This window comes from Mollisia scopiformis (genome assembly GCF_001500285.1).
Source record: "Mollisia scopiformis unplaced genomic scaffold LY89scaffold_25, whole genome shotgun sequence".
In the NCBI taxonomy this organism is placed as follows: domain Eukaryota; kingdom Fungi; phylum Ascomycota; class Leotiomycetes; order Helotiales; family Mollisiaceae; genus Mollisia; species Mollisia scopiformis.
Window position 1 is genome coordinate 20,639 of NW_017263605.1, and position 19,576 is coordinate 40,214.

The following is a 19,576-nucleotide window of genomic DNA, read 5'->3' on the forward strand; positions in this document are numbered from 1 at the left end:
AGCGTGCAGGACCTTTGACTTATGTATCTATTAATTCTATGTGACCGATTGTGGACAGGTTCTTCTGTGCATGTGATCTTGATTGTAAAGCAGGTTCGAAGAAGCTTCTGCGGCATAGTCCTATTCCTGTAGAGTAACTGAGAGGTATCTGTGTCCATTATCGACTGGCCTCTTGCTTCCCTCGTTCTTGCTTTCTATGCTTTTGTGCTGTTTAGCCTGCTCGCCTGCAATATCCATCAAGCATGCATTCAAATATCTTGGAATCGGGTATCCATCCCGCCATTTCCTTTTCACGTCTTGACGCTTCTAATTCAACGCCTCCCAACCTTCGCGTCGATCATACCAGCGTCAACCAAAGCTTTGATGATGTTGAATGTAGCATCTGTCAAGTCCTCTTCCTTAGTGTCTTCTACCCCATTGCTTGTTTGGATGTCGTACTTCAGTCTCTCGACGAAGGTGGTCTTGAGATCGTTTTGCTCTGTAATGAGTTGTCTCAATAACTTCAAATGATCCTCGGCCTTCATACGTTCCACAATGTCGTCAGCGAGGCCCTGGTTTTCATTGAGCTGTTCTCTGGTGATTCCGAATACGCTAAGTAGTTCAGATTCTTGCAAAGGCTCGATACCAGCCGACTTCAAGTGGTGAGCAACCTGTTCAGAAGAGACCAGGGTAGTTTGTTTGATTTTCTCGATGGAGACGGCATTTTTGAGGCTTTGAAGAACTACGGTCTGTTGTTCGCTAGCGCACAAAGCCATTAGGTTGTACTCAACATCTTCTTCTTCTGCGATGCGTGCTAAGACGTTTTGTCGAGCAAGAGCAGTCCAATCTCCTTCGAATCGTCCTTGGAAAACCGTCAGCTAAGTTGATCGTGCCAGAGTAGAACTCTTACCAAGATTACGTGGCTGCTTGAGAAGCCCATCGAGTCTCCAGACACCTCTTCCGATCGGTACGTAGGCTATGTAGTGGTAAGCATCCTCGAGATCTTGCTTCGGCTTCTTCGTCTTGCCGCTGCTAGCTCTCTTGCGTTTGGTACCGTTGGACTTTCTGCGGTATTTACTAATCTTGACCCACTCGTCATGGTCTCGCTGGACTTGAAGAGAGGCGTTCAAGGCGTCAATTTCACTATATCCATATTAATATCGACGTCCTGGAATCGCTTATCGAGTTTTTGTTACATACCGAGCAGAGCTATTGTGAATTTGACGGATGCATGCATTATCGGACAGAACTTGGCCCCGCTCCGCTGGGATGAGATTTGCGGTTGAAGCTTTGAGGTTACCGAGGATGTCGGTGCCGTTTGCATCAAATCTCATGCCGGGAACATTAAGAAGGATGTTAAGCATTGCAACGGTGGCACATGAGTTGTTAGTAGTCTGATGATGTCAGTTTCTTTAATGGACCCTGGGTGGACTTCAATACACGTACCTGATTTGCAAACCAGACTTGCGAGGGGCAGTTTTGAATGTCCTCACTCTCTTCTCCATCAACCAGACGGTAATTGAATAAGAAGATCATACCAAGGACTTGACCGCTAATACGAAGTCAATGATGACTATACAAGCTGAGAAGGTCTAGTAACTCACGTTAACTCGTAGATTGCTTCGTCCTCTAGTCCGTAGAGCTCTTGAACAGTCACACCTTTAGCACCGAGCTTCCTCAAGATCTTCTGGAATTCTTCCTGTCACATAGCGTTAGCTAAAGAGGGAGATACAGATTCAGGCTTACTGGATCAGATTCTACTTCCAACCAAGCACGACCATCGTCACCTGCACCACCTGGACCAGCATTGTCTTCCCCGGCCATGCTGGACACACTCTCTGACATTGTCGCTTCTAGGTTGGAGACCAGTTCGCTTCGATGCTTTCGCTTCGCTGTCTAAATCAGTCTGAATCAGTCTACAACAATATCTTCCCATGAAACGCTGAGATCAATAGAATCTCCTTCTGTAAAAATGAAAGGAAATTGTAGCGTTGACAAATCCAAACAAAGCTGAGCGCTTGGAATTCAGATTTTGAAATCTGTGATAGCGCGCTAAAGAGTATTCAAGCAATTCAACGAGATGGAATGACATAAGCTTTGAAACTAAAGGAGGCGCAAGGAAGTATATGGATAAAGGTATGGTTTTGTGGAGAACTCACTGGTGTTGAGAAGATCAAACCAGGTCTTCAAAGCCTGACAATTAGAAGTTTTATAGGCGGAGGTAGAGAGATTAACGTACAAAGGCTCTGAAATGTAGAATCGTGTGGTGGTGTTCTCACTGAATGAGGTGCGTTGTGTTGAAGAACAGATTTTCGAAGCTAAGGCTATCGTTCAACCCTCGTCATATTCAATGCTTCTGGCCATAGAGCCCTAAGGCAGCATTTGTTAGCTGTAAAAACGTGCCATATATAATGAGATTCTACTACGGAGACACAGACAATACAGGCACAGATTTCGCACACCAGTATGGTTCTATGATCATCACAAAGGCTCGGCTGGTCAACAGGGGCTCGAAGCGAGGTGAAGAACTACGCTAGTAATTTCCTGGTGTGTCAATATCATCGCGGTTCGCGACGTTCTGGTTCTGAGATTGGAAATTTCAGGCAAGCAGTCAACAATAACTTCGCCAACGACATTTCCTTCAGTCATTGCTACCGATCTTCTCCTCCACATGCTCGACTCGAACTGCACTCAAGACTATTCCCGCTCCACAACGATCCACTGTCGATTCGATTCAGCTCTTCTTCAAGTGCGTCCAGAGATTTGGACTTTCAAGAGCATGCCATGAGTTCAACCCCTCAAATGCGGTCGTCGTGGCCATCGACTCCGGGCAGCAATCAGCCAACTCCAGACTCGACGAGGGTGAGATCGCCTCTACCAGAGATACCAAATGCCGCTCCAGCAGCTGCTGCAACAAATGCGCCTCTCATACCTGTCAATCTCATCGATGCCCCGAGCCAGCGGATGTACACTTTAGCAGTCTATGGATTGCTTCTGGTGTGGCGTCTATACGATTGGTGGAAACTTGTGGAAGATGACACCAATTCATTTGCCCTGTTCTTTAAGTGGACGCTCATAGATATCCTATTCTTGTTTGGAATCCCTCTACTACGAATACCATGGCTCGAATGGTCGGAATCAACATCACTTGTGGCATGCTCTTTGCATACAGTAGTGAATGGCATGCTGATGTTTCGGATACCGGTAGGTTTTGGGAAAGGAAACAATGAAGATTTAACTCACTATCTGGATAGCTTCCATTGGAAGGGACATTATTGTTTTTTGCCAAAACTATTTTCGATCGAGAGATGTCGATTTCCGAGAATAGTGTTCGGCCATCAACGATTTTACATAATTCGTCCCTCATTATGGGAAAGCAAATCATCAATATCTTGCCTGAAGGGTATGTGGAGTCTCGAAGTTCTCCCTTTACAATAAACCAACTGACGTATCTTTAGATCTGTTACTATGAACCCAGAGGGCCAGCCATTCTGCGTCGACAGCAGTCATCCTGTGGCTCACATACCTCTATACTTCAACCAGACCAAGCCGAAACATGTCGAACTTCTCCGTATAGACTTTGATACGAATGCCAATGAGACAATTGTACTGTCACAGAAGGAGGTCAACAATGCCAAAAAGACCCAGGACGACAATTTGTACACTATTAATTACACCGCTAAGAAGCCCGGGCTTTATAGGTTGCTTAAGGTTGTCGATAAGACAAAGCTAGAGGTCCAGAGAAGGATGTCAGATACATTGGTTGTCACATGTCCGAGGGCTGTTGTCAAGTCTTCATCTTCAGACAAATGCTTAGGTGATCTTTCGGATCTCACCATGGAGATCGAGGGCACTCCACCTCTGAAAGTGGTTTACAGCCGAACCGCGAACAGCGACCAGAGCGTTCATCATTTTCAGAGCATCCAACCAGAGAATTTTGCTTCGCCTCTGTTAGGATCAACCAACGCAGGTACCTTGGTCTTAGCAGGCAGTCAAGACGTCTCATGGGCGCGGACCCATCGCATTACCGTTCCTCTTAACGAGTCGATGATGCCTAGCGGCCGATGGCTATACTCTATCGATGAGATACACGATGCCACTGGTAACATAGCTAATTTCACCATTGGGGGCGATGACGGAGAGCATGTCTACCCCAAAGGTGCACATCTGGAACAGGCGTTCGTCGTTCATGAGCGACCTTTTGCTCGCCTCAAAGGATGTGATTCTCGCAACCCACTGATGGTCGCAAATGGGCAAGCTATCCAGTTCCCTGTTCAGTATTCGTCACCCGGCCGTGCACCTGATGACACTTCCCACACCTTGATGTGGAAATTTTCTCCCTTAGAAAGCTTAACAAAGAATGGAGACCATGGAGAAGAAACAGTGTTCCAGGAATTCTCAGCAAGGGCGGCTCACAACACGCCGGTCATTCGCCAGCCCGGGCTTTACACGCTGACTGGGGTGAAGAGCAAATTCTGTGACGGAGAGATCAAGGAGCCAGCGTCCTGTCTACTGCTAAATCCGCCTGAGCCAGAACTGACATTAAGTTCCGAGAATATCAACGACAAATGCGCAGGGAATTCCATTGGCTTACTTGTTGATCTCGACCTAATCGGTACACCTCCATTCACTGTGAGATATGATGTTATCACCAAGGCTGGAAAGCATCCGGAGGATGTCAAAGTATCTGGACTGCGTCACCAATTGGCTCTCAAGCCGACTGACGCAGGCCACTTCAAGTATCAATTCACCTCCATCGATGACGCCGTTTATAAAGGCCATCAGCTAAGCGGGAGTGGACTTGTCCTGGAGCAAGACGTGAAACCACCTGCCTCTGCACGCCTACGTGTTCCTTCTGGTAGCATCGATGCATGTATCGAGGAGCCGGTTGAGATGAATGTAGAACTATCTGGAGAAAAGCCATTTACCTTGGAATATGAGCTTGTTCATGACGGTAAACGGAAGAAGAATAAGATCTCGAGCATTGGCACAGATGTCTACAAAATCAGCACCGACCCGTTGATCAAAGGCGGCGAGTATTCCCTTGCTCTGACGAGTGTCCAGGACAAGACCGGGTGCAAGATCTTCCTAACCAGCGAGGCCAAATTTACTGTCAGGCGACAAAGACCGAAGGCATCTTTCGGATTACTGGAGGGAAAGCATAAGACAGTCGAGGTTGAGGGTGGGAATGTCGAACTACCATTACGTCTGACTGGCCGTTCTCCTTGGACACTGAAGTATCGTAATCTTAACGATAAATCGGGGAAGATATTGGAGAAAAGAGCCAGATCAACAAATGACATACTTGCCGTATCCGAAAGAGGTATATACGAGATCCTGGAAGTCTTAGATGAGCAATGCCCAGGAACTGTTGATACTACTGCCTCTACATTCGAGGTTGACTGGTTCCTCCGACCCCAAATCAAGGTTGCAGATACGGCGGCCCTTATTCCAGATGGCAAGAAGTATCGCAAGAGAGAAGTGTGCGAGGGCGACATCGATGCAGTAGAGGTCAGCCTCATTGGTAGGTTGTCTTTGACTTAGCAGACAATATATACTAATTCCTTCTAGGTTCTTCGCCCTACAACGTTAGATATCGGGTCAGTCACAAACCAGAGCACGGAACAAGCTCTATCAGCAACAAAGAGTTCGAAGCTGCCCTTGGTGTGGCTACCATTTCCATGGATACTAGTAAACCTGGAACCTACGAGTACAAGTTCTCGGAACTTTCTGATGCTCTGTACGACCACGATTCCAAGAAGTTCACCCCTCTTGTACTGGAGCAAAAAGTCAACCGGAAACCATCTGCCCACTTCATCAAACCAGGCCAATCTTACAAATACTGTAAAGAGGAGCTGGCAGGTGACGAAGTTATCCCGATCAAGTTGGAAGGAGTTCCTCCCTTTAGTCTCGAAGTAGACATCAAACATCAGAGCAATATTCGACCGGAGACCGTGAAGATAGCCAATATCGAGTCTAATCATTATGACTTCCGGATTCCACATCGCGTCCTCTCCCTGGGTATCCATCAAGTCAGCGTGCGGAAGGTCCGCGATTCCCACGGATGTCAACAGAAAACAGAATATGGAGGACCTCATGTCCAGGTTCAGGTCTATGATGTCCCTACGATCTATCCTTTGGATTCTCGAGTTGATTATTGTGTGGGTGAGCGAATATCCTATACTCTATCTGGCACAGCACCGTTTGAGATCTTCTACAACTTCGAGGGTGTTCAAAGAAAGGCGAAGTCCACAAGCACCACTTTCCGGCGCATCGCAGAGAAGCCTGGCAATTTCACCATCACTGGCGTTTCCGATAAGGCGAGCGAGTGCAAAGCGAGGACGAATATATCCAAGCTAGTCCACGAAATGCCAAGCGTTAAGATTAGCAAAGGCAGACAAGTAGAAGTGGATATCCACGAAGGAGGAGAAGCTGAAATTCTGTTCGAATTCTGGGGCACGCCTCCATTTGAATTTACGTACACGAGAAGTACGAATGCTCGAAGAGGTCAGAAGTCACAGGTCTTAGAGACGAGACATGAGGTCTCTTATGAGCACAGCAAGACTATTCAGTCGTCACAGGAAGGCACATATGAGGTGGTGGCTATTAAGGACAAGTACTGTTCGTTCTCTACGCAGAAAGCAGAGTCTGGGAACAAGCAGCGTCTGCTTCAATTCTAGGCGACGAGTCCTTGTTGGAATAATATTTGATGTTTACGCATAGCGCGGCGTTGGGCCTCGTTTCTCTACCATGTTTGTAGTATACCAAAAATACCAGAATGAAAATGAAGAATGAATCCATCATCTCTCATATTATACTATATATCTGACTGCCAATGTGCACCTAGGTCGCTCCCTCTATTTGGCTCCCCCTTTCTAACTCTTTCAGGTATTCTATTTCAAATCTGAATTTCCTCCCTTTATTCCAATTCAGACCCCAATTGATTTCCCCAGCATCAACCTTCACTGCCCGGAGGACCCTCATTCCGTCCAAGATATCCTTCTTCTGCTCCCACGTATAAGTTTGCGGCGGTTCCTGCCAATTGACTTTCAACGTCTGCACATCCGCCCCTCCCAACCACTTCCCCAATTTCTTAATCCCCTTCTTAACCTCCGCAATCCTTGCATCTGCCTCTATATCTCCCGGTTTCGTCGTCCTCTTTTCGGAACCCAGGTGTATAAATACATGTATATGTTTTATCGACGAGGTCAATGCCGAGGACAGGATTAGATCTGACCGCCGAGTTTTATGCTCCCAGATGTTGTAGTCGATTTTGATATGGATGATTTGTGTGGGAGCGCCGTACAGGAGGGGGAGGGCCTCGGTGCGGATCTGGTGGTTGAGTAAGAGGAGGGAGGGGTTGATGGGTTGCGTGAGGTGGATGTGGGTCTGGAGTTGTCTTGGGTGCGGACCTCGTATTGGAGGACTGCAGACGGGGGGCAGAGTGTGGATGTAAATCAATTCTCTGATTTCGAGTGGTAGTCTGAGGAGATGTGAGAGTATGTTGTTATTTGGTTCGGTAGGAAAGGAGGCGGGGATGGCGGGGGAGGGTAGCGTGGGGGTGGGAAGAGGATATGGACTTTTGGCATATTGTTGTAGAACCAAGAAGCAGGCGCGCAGGTCTTGTTTTCGGAGGCTCCAGACTGCATCTTCAGGTAGGTGAAGGATGGATTCTATGTTTGGAGACGGACGAGTCTGGGCCATTGAATTTGACCGTGGGGAAATGCAGATACGTTTGCTTGCTGGAGCTGACGAGGATTTCTGGCCAGAGGAGGAGGGTCGTTTGGAGGGGTCTCCAGGGGCAGACGCCATTGGCAACAAGAAGAGGAAGATCAGCAGGATATAAATAGGTTTTGGGGGTTTGCAATGTGTCTAGAGACGGACGTGTAGAGCATCTGCGGGGAGACGTAGAGTAGTGGGGCCCGTATGAAAGAAGCTTTTCTCGAAGCTCTAAACGCAAGAGCGGGTCCTTGGTCTATTCTTACAAGTCTTGGCACCTCTTAGGGATCAGATAAGATCATCCTTGAGCCTTGACACGGCACATGAGAGGGCATCCAGAACATACTCAAGCATTTATTTTATCACCCAGATGTTACACCCACAACTCTAATCTTGAGTTTGATGAGTCAGTCCATGATGGGACGAGGCTAGACTCTAGCCTTCTAACTTCTTACCCCTATCTTCACGTGATACGTGTGCATCTTCATACACCGAGGTTCTCTGTTTGACTTTGTTCTTTTTCTTCTGTGGCAGTTTCGGAGTATTATATATCTGTCTCAGAACCATGTCCACGTTGGATCGAGTGTATCCGTATTAACACTGCCTGACTATCGCGGAATTGATAAGTCCAGAGTTCACTAACAAATAACCCATTCTCATGCTATGGATGCATTGTACATTCAATTTGGTGCTTTGCTCTTCTGGATCGTCGATTGTATTCATATTTAATAAAAATCTTCTAGTGGAGAAATTATAGAAGTTGATCACCACGGCTAAAGTTTTTGGAGACTATCTGAGCCAGGATCATGGAGTGGATGTTATACATTCCGGTTGGATCACAACTTCTGTGGCACAGTCTTGACTCGGGCACAATCCCTGCTTGTCATACCAGACATCCGCGCTCGCAGACAACCTTAATAATCCCAAGATCCACTTCGCACCGCATGTGCCCTAACCTTTACGCCATTTCCACTACAGTTTGTGAGTGTCAAATTGTGTCGGACAATTGGGTCCGTCTCCATGGATTCCATCTTGTCAAATCTCTGCAACAATCTCACTGTTACGTAGCTGGCCTCGGTCAGGGCGAATTGTTGTCCTATACAGATGCGAGGACCACCGTTAAACTAGAACAAGGTCAGTCTTGGCTCGCAGAAAATCATTGAGATGACGAAAACTGTCACAAGCCTGGGATTCTGGTCGGTGTGCTCGAGTCTGGAGATAGCATGCTTATCAAGAATTATAGGAGTGTGAACTCACTGGAACAAATTCCCAACCAACTTTTCGATTCTCCCATCTCTCAGGTCTGAAATCTTCGGCATCCGGTCCCCATATATCCTTTCTGTGATGCAGAACGTGGACTGAGTAATCGACAGAGGAGCCAGCGGGGACGAAGATCTTGGACTGGCCATCCTTTCCGCCACCTCGGGGCAAGGCTAAACCAGTCAGCGTACTTCTTGGCAAACGTCAAATTGTCAAGGAAATTGTCTGAAGAGAAAGAAGACAGGAAGGGAGTGAAACAAGTCTAAAAATGGATCTCTTGTCAACCGACATACTAGTATCTTTATTGGCGAATCTACCGTTGATAGGCACGACAGGGTAGAGACGAAGAGCTTCGTTGTTGCAATGTTGCAAGTACTGGCAAGATTTGAGCTTTGAAAATGTAATGGCCTTTGGCTTGTCGTAAGTTCCAAACTCTTCTAGACAAATGTTCCGAAGCTTCTGATAGCGGGTTGAATCTTTGGACAGACACAAAAACAGCCAACCCAGGAGCGAAGCCGTTGTATCGCGACCGGCGAGAAGGATATGAAGAAGTTGAGAACGTAATTCGATCGGATCCTGTGTCTCAGCCGCCAGTGCTTCAAGGAAGACATATTTATCTTTTCCGCCCTTTTCGAGTTCCTTTTCGCGAAGATCCTGAGACAATGCTAGCCGAACGAAGTGGTCAATGAAATCATGGCATGCTTTGCAAGCCTCTTTGAAGCCCTTCGGGTTGACAAGCCAGTATAAGTTGCCAAAGCGAGCTCTCGTCGCTATTGCCATCTGGCCTTTGTCGAAAGCAGAGGCAAAATCAAAAGACTGCAACCCGTCTTTATCCTTCTTGACTTTGCTTCCGGGTATGAGTTGTATCTGTGAATCGACTGATTCCCCAAACAGAAATTCGGTTGCAGAGTCGAGTGTCAAACGGAAGAATAGCTCTTGGAGGTCGACACAGTCGGTCCACTTGTCTGATCCTAGATGAAGGTCCAAGGCTCTCATCATGTTCTGAACATGGATCTCTTCCAGACCCAAATCGCTGACTTGCTCTCTAACAAATTGAGGACGCATCATGGTTCTTGAATGCTCCCAGCCAGCGCCATCCTGCGTGAAGATACCATTTCCGAGCAGCGGCCAAAACAGGCCCCTACGGAAGGGACCCAGGTCGAAATCGTCAAATTGCGTTGCTAAGATGGCCTGGATATTCTTCTCATCGGCAGTCTGGAAATTCTCGCTTCCAAATAGATTCCAGCTATATGTAATGGCTCCAACATCCTCTGCTCTCTTAATGAAGTCGACCGGAAAGCGTTGTGCCTTGTCTGCTTTGATAGCACGAACGATCTGGTCGATACCAAAGGGCCAGCGGTTCTTCTGAGCAGGAGGAGCTTCGCATTTGAGTTCGCGAGCTCTAGCTGCGTTATGTCGAGCGATCAGGTAGCCAGTAACAACCTGGTAAATGATGTAAGAAACGCCAGCCCAGAACAAGGCTACCACGGCGAGGGGAAAATGCATCGTCCTTCCGGATGGTGGCTTCTGACTTCACGTCAGAGAATGCAAGTAAGCAAAGCTTATATGATTTATCGAACTCTAAGGCAGACGAGAGCATGTATTGACAGAAAGACGGACGGAAGCGCAATTATGCTTTGCTTTATTTTGAACTGCTGAGACCAGTGAAAACCCGGAAACGGTGAACTCGGCCGGTGCGTCTGAGACGACTCGTCTCAAACGACCTCGCGAGTCGGAGAAAAGAAACGAGGGCGGAAGAGGAGGCGATGCATTCCTCCGACTCGAATTGAATATATACAGTGCACTACCAGTGCAATCGCAGTTTCACCCCGCTTTGAGAAGAATCGGAGTCGCAGATGCGCCGGTCAGTAAGAAGAGTTGGACGCCCGGCCGGAGGTGGAGGTGTGCCAAGGGGAGTATTTCCTTGATACAGTACAGGACCCGTACTTTCCTGACAAAAGCCAATCACATTGAATAACTGTGGGGAAATGTATGCCTATCTTTTCAGTGGACGTACGTGCAAGGCACAGCGTGAGCTCTGAACGTCTGAATCGTTTAGAGAGCGAAACGTAAGAGAGGATTTTGGAGAAAGCGAGCGAGCGAGTGAGGTCATAGTCTTCAAGTCTTCGAGGACATGCGGGACAACTAATACGTGAAGTCTAGTGAGGAAGCAATCTTTGCACTGGTTTGAGCAGGGCGGAACATGTTCAAGTGTATTGGTATGTATTCGCAATGATTGGGTCAGTCTCACCCCACCTCACAACTCACACCCCACCATTGGTGATTAAAAGCCAACTCGCATCGCGAAACAGACACGAAGAATCGCGTCGTCGCGAAATCTTGAACTCCGCTCCACGTCTCCAACGCCCAATGCTCGGTCGCTCCCTCGGATAGCCAACAGAAACTCCACACCATCAACTCTGACAATAACGCTTGCAGTAAAGCAAAGCAAAGCTACCGAGATGCTACATAAACAGACCCCACTAGTACCAGAACATTCGCTCTCCATGCCGCCGAAAAATCTCGTCGTAGAGCGTGTCCTTGATGCGATGCGTGGAATGAAACCTGAAGCGCCCAACCTTTATGTTCCATGTCATCTCCGGCTGGTCGTATGCCCAGAGACTTAGAACAAATGAGAATCATTAATGCAGCCGTCCAAATCATATACAGTACAACATAGTCTTCGTTAAACCCACACAAGAATGATTGCCGTGACCAAATGTTCATGAGATCAGATCGCCCCCAAGCTGCATGCCAAGTCCAGTGTGCTTGGTGCTACCAGAACTGCCCTCTCGCAGGTTCGGACTGGATCCGGGGTGACTGAAGTTGTCGAAAGTCAGCCGGCGTCGCGCAACCGTCAAGGGAGTCTTTGCGGTTCGGGGCGTCTTCGGCCACGCACCTTGCGCAGGGCTGGGAGTGATGTTGACGAAATCAGAGAAGTCAAATCCTTGGGATGGAGTGACAGGGCCACCAAAACCAGCAAGAAGGCTTCCACCGCCACCAGGAGTGGTCATCATCGATGAAGGCAATGCAAGAGTTTTGGGTGGTGGAGTCGATGGGGGAGCCATGCGAGCGCGATTTGGGTTTGCTGGCGAAGGAGAAGTAGCAAGATAAAGTAGTAAATCTGCACCCTCTTCTCCCAACTTGCCTGTCTTGTCCTTGCGGTGGCCCAAGCTACCGCGATTGCGGGGAGGAGATGGTGTTCGTGGGGGTGATGAGCGAATGTCGAAGGAGTGGGCGGGCAGCATATTCTCTTCGTCGTCCGAGGTAGCAGCAAAGTTAGTTGAATGAACCTCGTCTGATCCCGAGAAGAAGGAGAGTCCGGGGCCAGAAGAAGTGGTGAAGTGTGTATGCTTCTTGGGCTTGATCGGTGAGGATTGTGCGAGCTGACTGTCCTTCCACGAAGTGCGACCCGCATTGACTGATCTGCCAGCTGTAGGAGACGACCGAAATCTCTTGCGTGCACTTGTAGGTGAGCTTGGATGTTCGAAACTATGATGAAAGTTGCGTTTGCGGAGTCCGGTACTGCTGCCACTGCCACTCCTTGAACCGACCTGATCGGAGAAGATAGCCGGGGCTTTCAGGGGGGAGCTCATGAGAGTCCTCGAACCAGAATACCGGAACTCAGATACCACCGAATTGGTGCTCGAAGACGAATCAGAGAAGATATCTCCACTCGACAGAGGCCTCTTCTGCCGCAACTCCTCTTCGACTTTTGGCTCGATCGTGTCCAGGGTGAGATCCTCCCAACCGCGGGCAGCCTTATATTGCGCCAGCGCGAGTCGAGCTTTGAGTTTGCGTCCAATCTGTAGAATCAATTATCGTCAGCATGCCGACTTCTGCCTTGGGAGGAAAGTAAGGGAGAGATTGACCTTGCCGACCTCCGCTCTCTTCAAGACGGCATCGACGACCACCTCAGGTTGTTTCTTCTTCCACGGGGAAGACATCCTCGAGTTGAATGTACCCGGGGAATTGCTTTGTGTGATTGAGAAAAGGTCAGCGCCGTAGGACCAGGTGAAAGCCTTTATCGGGGCCAAAGAGAAGTCGGCGTCAACGATTGAGAGGGTGGAAATGAGGTCTTCGGTTGGTCTGATTGTGGGCGTCGAAGGGGGAACAATTTAATTGTGGGGGGAAACAGTGCGCAGAATGGCTTTCTGAGAGAAAAGTGATTACAGTGCGATCAAGGGGAAAAGAATTTCCAGAGATCACGAAAAGTGAGCGATTGACGAAACAAGATCAAGATCAAAATCGAGGTCCCCGACAGAATGAAATGCGAATCAAGCGCTGGCTGCGGTTGGCATCTGGATGTCCGCTCATTCCTGGCGCTCTGAAGTGCAGGCCGCCCAGTACCGTACCAACCAAGCAAATAGGCCTGTAGCCGTCCACCACTCAGGGGAGCAAACAGCCAGCCAATGACCAGTCACCTATCGTGATATAAGATCTCTTCTATCAGTTCATCAGCGGCCGTGCGCAAGCTGTTTGCAAGCTGTTTTACAAGGTAGGTAGGGCTGGGCTGGCAAAAGTCGGAAGATAATTTGAAAAGGAGTTGCTGCACTCCTGTCACATCTACTCTATAAAACCCGCAGACTATATATAATCGTCTGTCATCTCTATAGGAACCACAGCCCATGCTAACAACTAATAATTATGGAGAGAGAGAATAACTGGAACCTCCTGGTCTACTACTACTACCTTAATTCTTTGTACTACTACTCAATGATTTTACAGCCAGTATCTGCTGGTATTTGTATCTTGCCAAGTGTGGAGGAGATCTATACTGTATAAGGTTCGACGGCTATATCTGCGAAACTGCATTCGCAGGCCCGTCGTCGTCGTCGATCAGGTTATGTGGGATGAGAGAGGAAGGAAGGAAGGGAGGGAGGAAGGAAGCAAGCAAGCAAGCAAGCAAGCATGATAGAAGTCTAACACTAGAGTCCGACTGGAGGTAACAAGGGATTTCGGTTCGACCATGCTCGTGCGCATGCTGTCTCCCGCACTGCAGCCGTTGAAGTTCGAATATCTACCTAGGGAGTCAGAATAGAATATGGCCCCGTCCCGTTTGCCAAAAGACAATCTCTGACAAGGTGTAATGAGACTGAAGGTTCGCTCGCTTTGTCATTGCACTCACTACTTGGAGAAAGCACACCCCGGACCAGACTAGACCAAGCTTAAAGTATATTTCGCATATTCTTCTTCTGGTCTTTCTCTCTTGCGCTGAGCTTCGTCCGTCGCCTTACACGTCCACAACACGAAAGTCATCACGTTCTATCTTGATCGCTTACACAACTGACCTATTCTTGGACTCACTCCCGACTACAGCGTGTTCGTTGCTTTGCTTCGAGATCCCCATCGTTGCCAATCGTTGGTAAGTTACTCTTGAACGGTTCTGCGACTTCTGCACGTGTTGTAGATCCTCATGGTGTGGTGGTGGTGGCTGGCACTGGCTGCAGAGTTCGTCTATCTAACATGCGATTTGCACCTGCAGAACACACAATCCCACTACTGTAACGACCGCCGAATTCTCTCATTGATAACCTGAAACCAAACACGAGCGTCCTCTGGTTGGCTGCTACAGGCTGCTGCCCCACGAATACGAAGCCACTTCGGGCCACTTGCGTCGTGGACTTGTCCCAGCAGGGTTTACTGCCGGGATACCAGAACGCCTCGACAGCGCTCACTCCAATAATTTACCACGGACTACGAGGTGGAAAAGAGAGAGAGAGTTCAAGTCATCAATCTCCACGTTCATACATGCTCTTCCTTTTCAATTGAGGACGCTGCTGAGAGCGCGCAACTCCAGTTGCTCCTCGATCTCGCATTCGCACTCAGAACACACTCGCTCTGCCTTGGTAGCATCCCTGAACCAACTCGCATTCCCATATTTTCTCTTATCGAAATCAAATCAGGGCAAGCCGTCATCGCCTAAAATAACTGACACTCGCGGGAGCTCGGTCTCGGTCAGGTACCATCCTCATCCTCGTCCAGAGAGCTTCCTATCTACATTCGTTTTTCTGACTTGGTGAGTTCCTGTGATTCATGTCTCTGAATAATCTCCGCTGGTCGGTTGAGTATCTAACGGCGGGAGCAGATGAAGCATGGCGCACACGATCTTGGAGAAGCTGCGCCGGCGCTCCAAGGCGAGCTTCAATAAAAATAGTGACCAAAGCACCGACTCGAGCACTGATGGATCGGGAATAGCTACACAATCCTCTTCAACTGTCAATTCGGCCAGTGGGGGAGCTACCCCGCCTCTGCTCACCAATTCCACCTCGAGCTCCGACCTGCACAACTTGGGCACTCTTCCACCTCCAACACGACCAACTCTCTCGACAGCTTCAAGCAGCAAGAGACAAAGTGTATCGGGCATGTCTGGACTGGGCATGCAATCGCCTCAATCGCCTCCCTCCTCTCTCCCTTCTTCGCCATATGCGCCTAGGATTACATCCATCAATGATAAGCAATGGGTGAGTCCAAAAATGACATGTAACAACTCAGTCATTGGCCAATCGCTAACATAGTTCAGGTCTATCAAAAGACAATCTTAATATCTGGAATCATTGGAGATCCATCGACTCTGGCACTAGACGGCAATATCATCGTAACCAGATACGACGATGCCTTTCCTCCGTTGACATTCAAGGTTCACGGGTCACACTTCAAGACCTGTCTCCCTCTTATGCCAGGCAAGAACGTACTACGTTTTGACTTCACATCACCGAAACTGTCCAACAACAGCACGTCGAACCCGATACACTCTACAACCATTACGTTGCATATGATACCACCACAGAGTGGCCCGCCTGTTCAATTGGTCATCCTTCTTGCTAGTGATTCCCCTGCTACGTTTGATGCTCCCCCAGGGCGCATAGAGAAGGAAGGTAATGGTCTTGACGTTGCTATTCAGAAGTTCAGGATGACGGGATATCTTTGGCAAGCCTTCACAGTAAGTGGATTTTCAGTCCTGTCCTCAGGACACTATTGAGACCTCACTGTTCGACCACGTCTTACAGAGCTTGGTCAGGTACGAAATCGGCACACTGACAATCGACTAGGCAGAGAATATGAGTCGCAACAAGCTACAACGAAGAACCTTCAGAATGGAAGAGGAATGGGTGACTGGGACCTCGAACTATCGAGACCGGCAGAATAAGACGATGCGTTCCGAAGCAAAAGTTCACATTGTTCGTTGCGACAAAACGGTCAAAGAGATTCAGGATATCGAACGAGCGCAGCAAAACCCGAATGGAACAAAAACTGGAGATCTACTGACGATTGCGGCTGAGGCTATGAAAAACTATTTCCAGCCATTGCCAAACCAGACACAATTGTGTGCTGTATTATTGCTGGACTCCCATTGGGACAAGGAACGAAATCTTATTCGTGGTCATGCCGCTGTGACTGGCTCTGCCCATGGCGTCAACGTGGCTCTCTTCGGATCACACGCGCTCCACAGCTATCCTTCTTGCTTCGAAGAGATTGTCCCTGCATTCACGGATTGCACGCCAACCGATACCAATCATGTCGCGAATGACTGCAACGAGTCGGGAAGTAGTTGGGAGGCAGCGAATATCGGCATAGGCGCACATTTGCACGAGCTTGGACACTTGTTTGGCTGTCCTCATGAAGAGCGCGGAATCATGCTTCGCGATTATGTGACTTTCAGTCGTTCGTTCATAACCAATGAGCCGTACTCGACTCGGACCAAATTCAAAGCTGGTCTCGTGCTGCGTGAAGATGAGTGTGCATGGCACCGTTTGGATACTCTACGCTTCAGAAGCCATCTTAGCTTTGCTCTTCCGAACGATCCCCCTCGACAGGGCGACGACTCGATCCAAGTCTGGCCTGTAGAAAACGAAAAAGTCATTGTGACTGCTGCGTCTGGCGTTGCGTTTTATGAGGTCTTCCTTGAAGGCGACATCGAATGCCACTACTGGGAAGAGTATGGATATGTAGAGGGCCCAAACTACGGTTCTCACCCAAAGCAAATTATCTTGACGGAAGCGATTCTAAAAAACAGCGTACCCGAGAATCGAAAGACGGCCAAGTTCCAGAAGATTTGCATCAAATCAAAGTTCGGTGGCAGCCTTGACATAGACAATTTTGCCACATTGGCCTCAAAAGCCTCCAAGGTCAAGCTCTCAAATGGACGGCTGGCTTTTCGAAGTCGCAGTCTCGGTCTCTCGCAACTGGATGGTTCGACGCCTGAGGAGATCGTCTTCCATAGCACCGTTCAGAAGACGAAGCTGCTCACCCAGGTTCGTGTTTACCACGGAAATTTCGTCGATGGGATGGAATTTATCTACGAGGACTCTACAACACAATTGTTCGGAAAGAGGGGGGGAACACCGGGTGGCAGCGAATTCAACCTTGGTACGAGACCGCAAATCGCTTGATACTTGAGAAACAGCACTGACAATTCATAGATACCCGACGAGGGGAGGTTATCAGTGGTTTTTATGTTAGGAGTGGTCATTGGATTGATGGTATTGCTATCATCACCAGTTTGGGCAGGAAGTCCCCTCTTTACGGGCAACCAAATGGCTCTGAGTAAGTTGTTTGATTGTTTCCGAGTAATCGATACTGACCGATTGCTTCAGGTCATATCTGATCCCACCGATTGGCTATAGTCTTGCTGGCGTTACTGGATCGAGCGCGGCTTGGGTAGATGGGTTTGGTGTTCTTATCACTCGATGAAGTACCAGCTTTGGACTTCGAACGACATAATGATTGGAGTTAATAATTACAAGTATTGTATAATTGTAAGTACTGTTGGGCTAGCATAATTGGGAGGATCTGCACCTCTTCCAGCAAAATAACGCCACGAGCAGCATTTCTTGCTACTTGCGAATATGCGCAGCATTGGGACGTGGAGCCAGAAGAAGTACATAGGCATCCAAAGTCTCGCTCCATCTGGAGCAGTTAGTGCAGAAAAAAAATGAAACCCCTGTAGATATGAGTTCTTGAGATGCTTTTCGTGTTTTCATGTTGCATTTACCCGTTCGATTCATTGAAGGAATTGTTAAATTTCCGAGTAATTCACCCCTTAATGTCGCCGTCAAACCCTATGCTTGTCCCCCTGTCATGTGTAGCTTTCACTGTTGCACAGCCACAACTTAGTGGCTGTGGCCGTGCGGAACCGAAAAACGTCATGGGCCAAACCAAGGCTCGTGAAAAGCAATTGCTACTTACCTATGTTGACGCCCCTCCTCTTGACCGACCTCACGATACTTTCCAACTTTGTCCACCCGCCGAACCTATCTTCGTCACCTACAATACTTGTATTCCGAACAGCATGTCGAAAAGAATCAGCACCAGTGCCACAAATGGCTCGACGAAGGTCGGTGAGCCTGGTACAACTCAATTTTCCAACACTTGTCGATGTCGCTGATGGTGTATAGCTATGGACAAACAAAAGAAGCTTCTCTCGGAGGATAACAGTCACTTTACGATGATTAAGATGCTTCATCTCGCCGATCTCATCACCGAACTGAATGGTATTACCTCTCTTGCCTCGTACGGTGTTGTACTTGGATTAACGGAGACTTGCAGGTTTCTGTGGAGTCATGTCTATCTTCTCCTCGATGCGGTACTGCCTTGGTCCACCTTCCGCACATGCGAACCTCTGGTATGCGTTGGCTTTCATGCCATTTGGTTTATTCTTCGACTTTATGGATGGAAAGGTCGCGAGATGGAGGAAGAAGAGCAGTTTGATGGGACAGGAACTTGATTCCTTGGCAGACTTGGTATGTCAACATCTTCACGTAGCACTTTGAGAATATAGCTGATATGTGCTCCCAGGTCTCCTTTGGACTTTCTCCAGCAGCGGCGGCATTCGCGATTGGTCTTCGCACACCCATGGATCACGTCTTCCTCACATTTTTCGTCCTTTGCGGCTTGACTCGCCTTGCTCGCTTTAATATCACAGTTGCTAATGTCCCAAAAGACGACACCGGAAAGAGCAAGTACTTTGAAGGTACTCCAATTCCAACTTCATTATCGATTGCTGCCCTGATGGCATATTGGGTTGGTCAAGGATGGATCCTGGATGACCTACCAATGGGAACTTGGGCTACGGGCACTGTATTCGAGTTCCATCCTGTCGTTGGCTTGTTCATCCTGAGTGGCTGTCTGATGACGAGCAAGACTTTACATGTCCCGAAGCCATAGACCGGTCGTCTTAGAACAGGAAACAGAGAGTGTTGGAGTTGAGAGAGTGAAGCATGCCAATAGGAAACAGAGCATGAGCTTGAGCGAGAAAAAGTATGATATAGGATGTTTTGTGCAATTATGATACCTCTCAGTAAACGAGTTTTGGGCACGGCCTGAATAAAAGCAATTCACTACCTAGGTATTCATGCGTCACGGAAGCGTTGCATTGCAAGTGAGCTACCGTATTTCTCATGTTTAAGCCATGGTCAAGTGGTTGCTATATCCAGTTGAAAACCTACCCGACAATCTGAACTACAATGAGTGCCTATGAGGGGATTCTAAGATTCTAACAAAATCCATAAGCATTCGAGTCTAGCAGCTGAATACCATCCCTACCCAATGACCAACACCAAGCACGGTTGCAACTATATATGTTCCCTACCAGGTAAGGTAAAACAGTGAAAAGTTG

The 19,576-nt window shown here is 48.3% G+C and overlaps 7 protein-coding genes across 7 annotated transcripts; 3 read left to right on the forward strand and 4 right to left on the reverse strand.

Moving 5' to 3' along the window:
- Positions 1 to 311: 311 nt before the first annotated feature.
- On the reverse strand, positions 312 to 1,824 carry LY89DRAFT_739601 (cysteine proteinase; the record flags this gene model as incomplete). The annotated part of the gene is made up of 6 exons (XM_018220485.1): positions 312 to 841; positions 890 to 1,122; positions 1,180 to 1,373; positions 1,426 to 1,531; positions 1,584 to 1,678; positions 1,726 to 1,824. 6 exons carry the CDS (start codon positions 1,822 to 1,824, stop codon positions 312 to 314), a joined length of 1,257 nt encoding a protein of 418 aa, XP_018064953.1.
- Positions 1,825 to 2,593: 769 nt separating this feature from the next.
- Positions 2,594 to 6,777, forward strand: LY89DRAFT_787014 (uncharacterized protein). Its single transcript, XM_018223035.1, has 4 exons — positions 2,594 to 3,183; positions 3,234 to 3,382; positions 3,438 to 5,503; positions 5,551 to 6,777. Exons 1-4 carry the CDS (start codon positions 2,764 to 2,766, stop codon positions 6,657 to 6,659), a joined length of 3,744 nt encoding a protein of 1,247 aa, XP_018064954.1. The 5' UTR covers positions 2,594 to 2,763; the 3' UTR covers positions 6,660 to 6,777.
- A 1-nt stretch (position 6,778) lies between these two features.
- LY89DRAFT_689261 (uncharacterized protein) lies at positions 6,779 to 7,891 on the reverse strand. Its single transcript, XM_018215877.1, has one exon. It carries the CDS (start codon positions 7,789 to 7,791, stop codon positions 6,823 to 6,825), a length of 969 nt encoding a protein of 322 aa, XP_018064955.1. The 5' UTR covers positions 7,792 to 7,891; the 3' UTR covers positions 6,779 to 6,822.
- Positions 7,892 to 8,476: 585 nt separating this feature from the next.
- LY89DRAFT_244556 (cytochrome P450) lies at positions 8,477 to 10,853 on the reverse strand. Its single transcript, XM_018206148.1, has 3 exons — positions 9,252 to 10,853; positions 8,956 to 9,131; positions 8,477 to 8,822 (listed from the first exon to the last, which is right to left on the reverse strand). Exons 1-3 carry the CDS (start codon positions 10,462 to 10,464, stop codon positions 8,613 to 8,615), a joined length of 1,599 nt encoding a protein of 532 aa, XP_018064956.1. The 5' UTR covers positions 10,465 to 10,853; the 3' UTR covers positions 8,477 to 8,612.
- LY89DRAFT_244634 (uncharacterized protein) lies at positions 10,763 to 11,633 on the forward strand. The gene is made up of 3 exons (XM_018206149.1): positions 10,763 to 11,061; positions 11,122 to 11,198; positions 11,271 to 11,633. Coding segments are annotated over exons 1-3 (393 nt in total). The 5' UTR covers positions 10,763 to 11,060; the 3' UTR covers positions 11,586 to 11,633.
- Positions 11,575 to 13,021, reverse strand: LY89DRAFT_244547 (uncharacterized protein). The gene is made up of 2 exons (XM_018206147.1): positions 12,831 to 13,021; positions 11,575 to 12,764 (listed from the first exon to the last, which is right to left on the reverse strand). The coding sequence occupies exons 1-2, from the start codon at positions 12,903 to 12,905 to the stop codon at positions 11,682 to 11,684; spliced, it is 1,158 nt and encodes a 385-aa protein (XP_018064958.1). The 5' UTR covers positions 12,906 to 13,021; the 3' UTR covers positions 11,575 to 11,681.
- Positions 13,022 to 15,053: 2,032 nt separating this feature from the next.
- LY89DRAFT_700567 (uncharacterized protein) lies at positions 15,054 to 19,125 on the forward strand (the record flags this gene model as incomplete). The annotated part of the gene is made up of 8 exons (XM_018217131.1): positions 15,054 to 15,422; positions 15,482 to 15,901; positions 16,011 to 17,328; positions 17,382 to 17,505; positions 17,556 to 17,632; positions 18,357 to 18,452; positions 18,508 to 18,701; positions 18,757 to 19,125. 8 exons carry the CDS (start codon positions 15,054 to 15,056, stop codon positions 19,123 to 19,125), a joined length of 2,967 nt encoding a protein of 988 aa, XP_018064959.1.
- Positions 19,126 to 19,576: the final 451 nt, after the last annotated feature.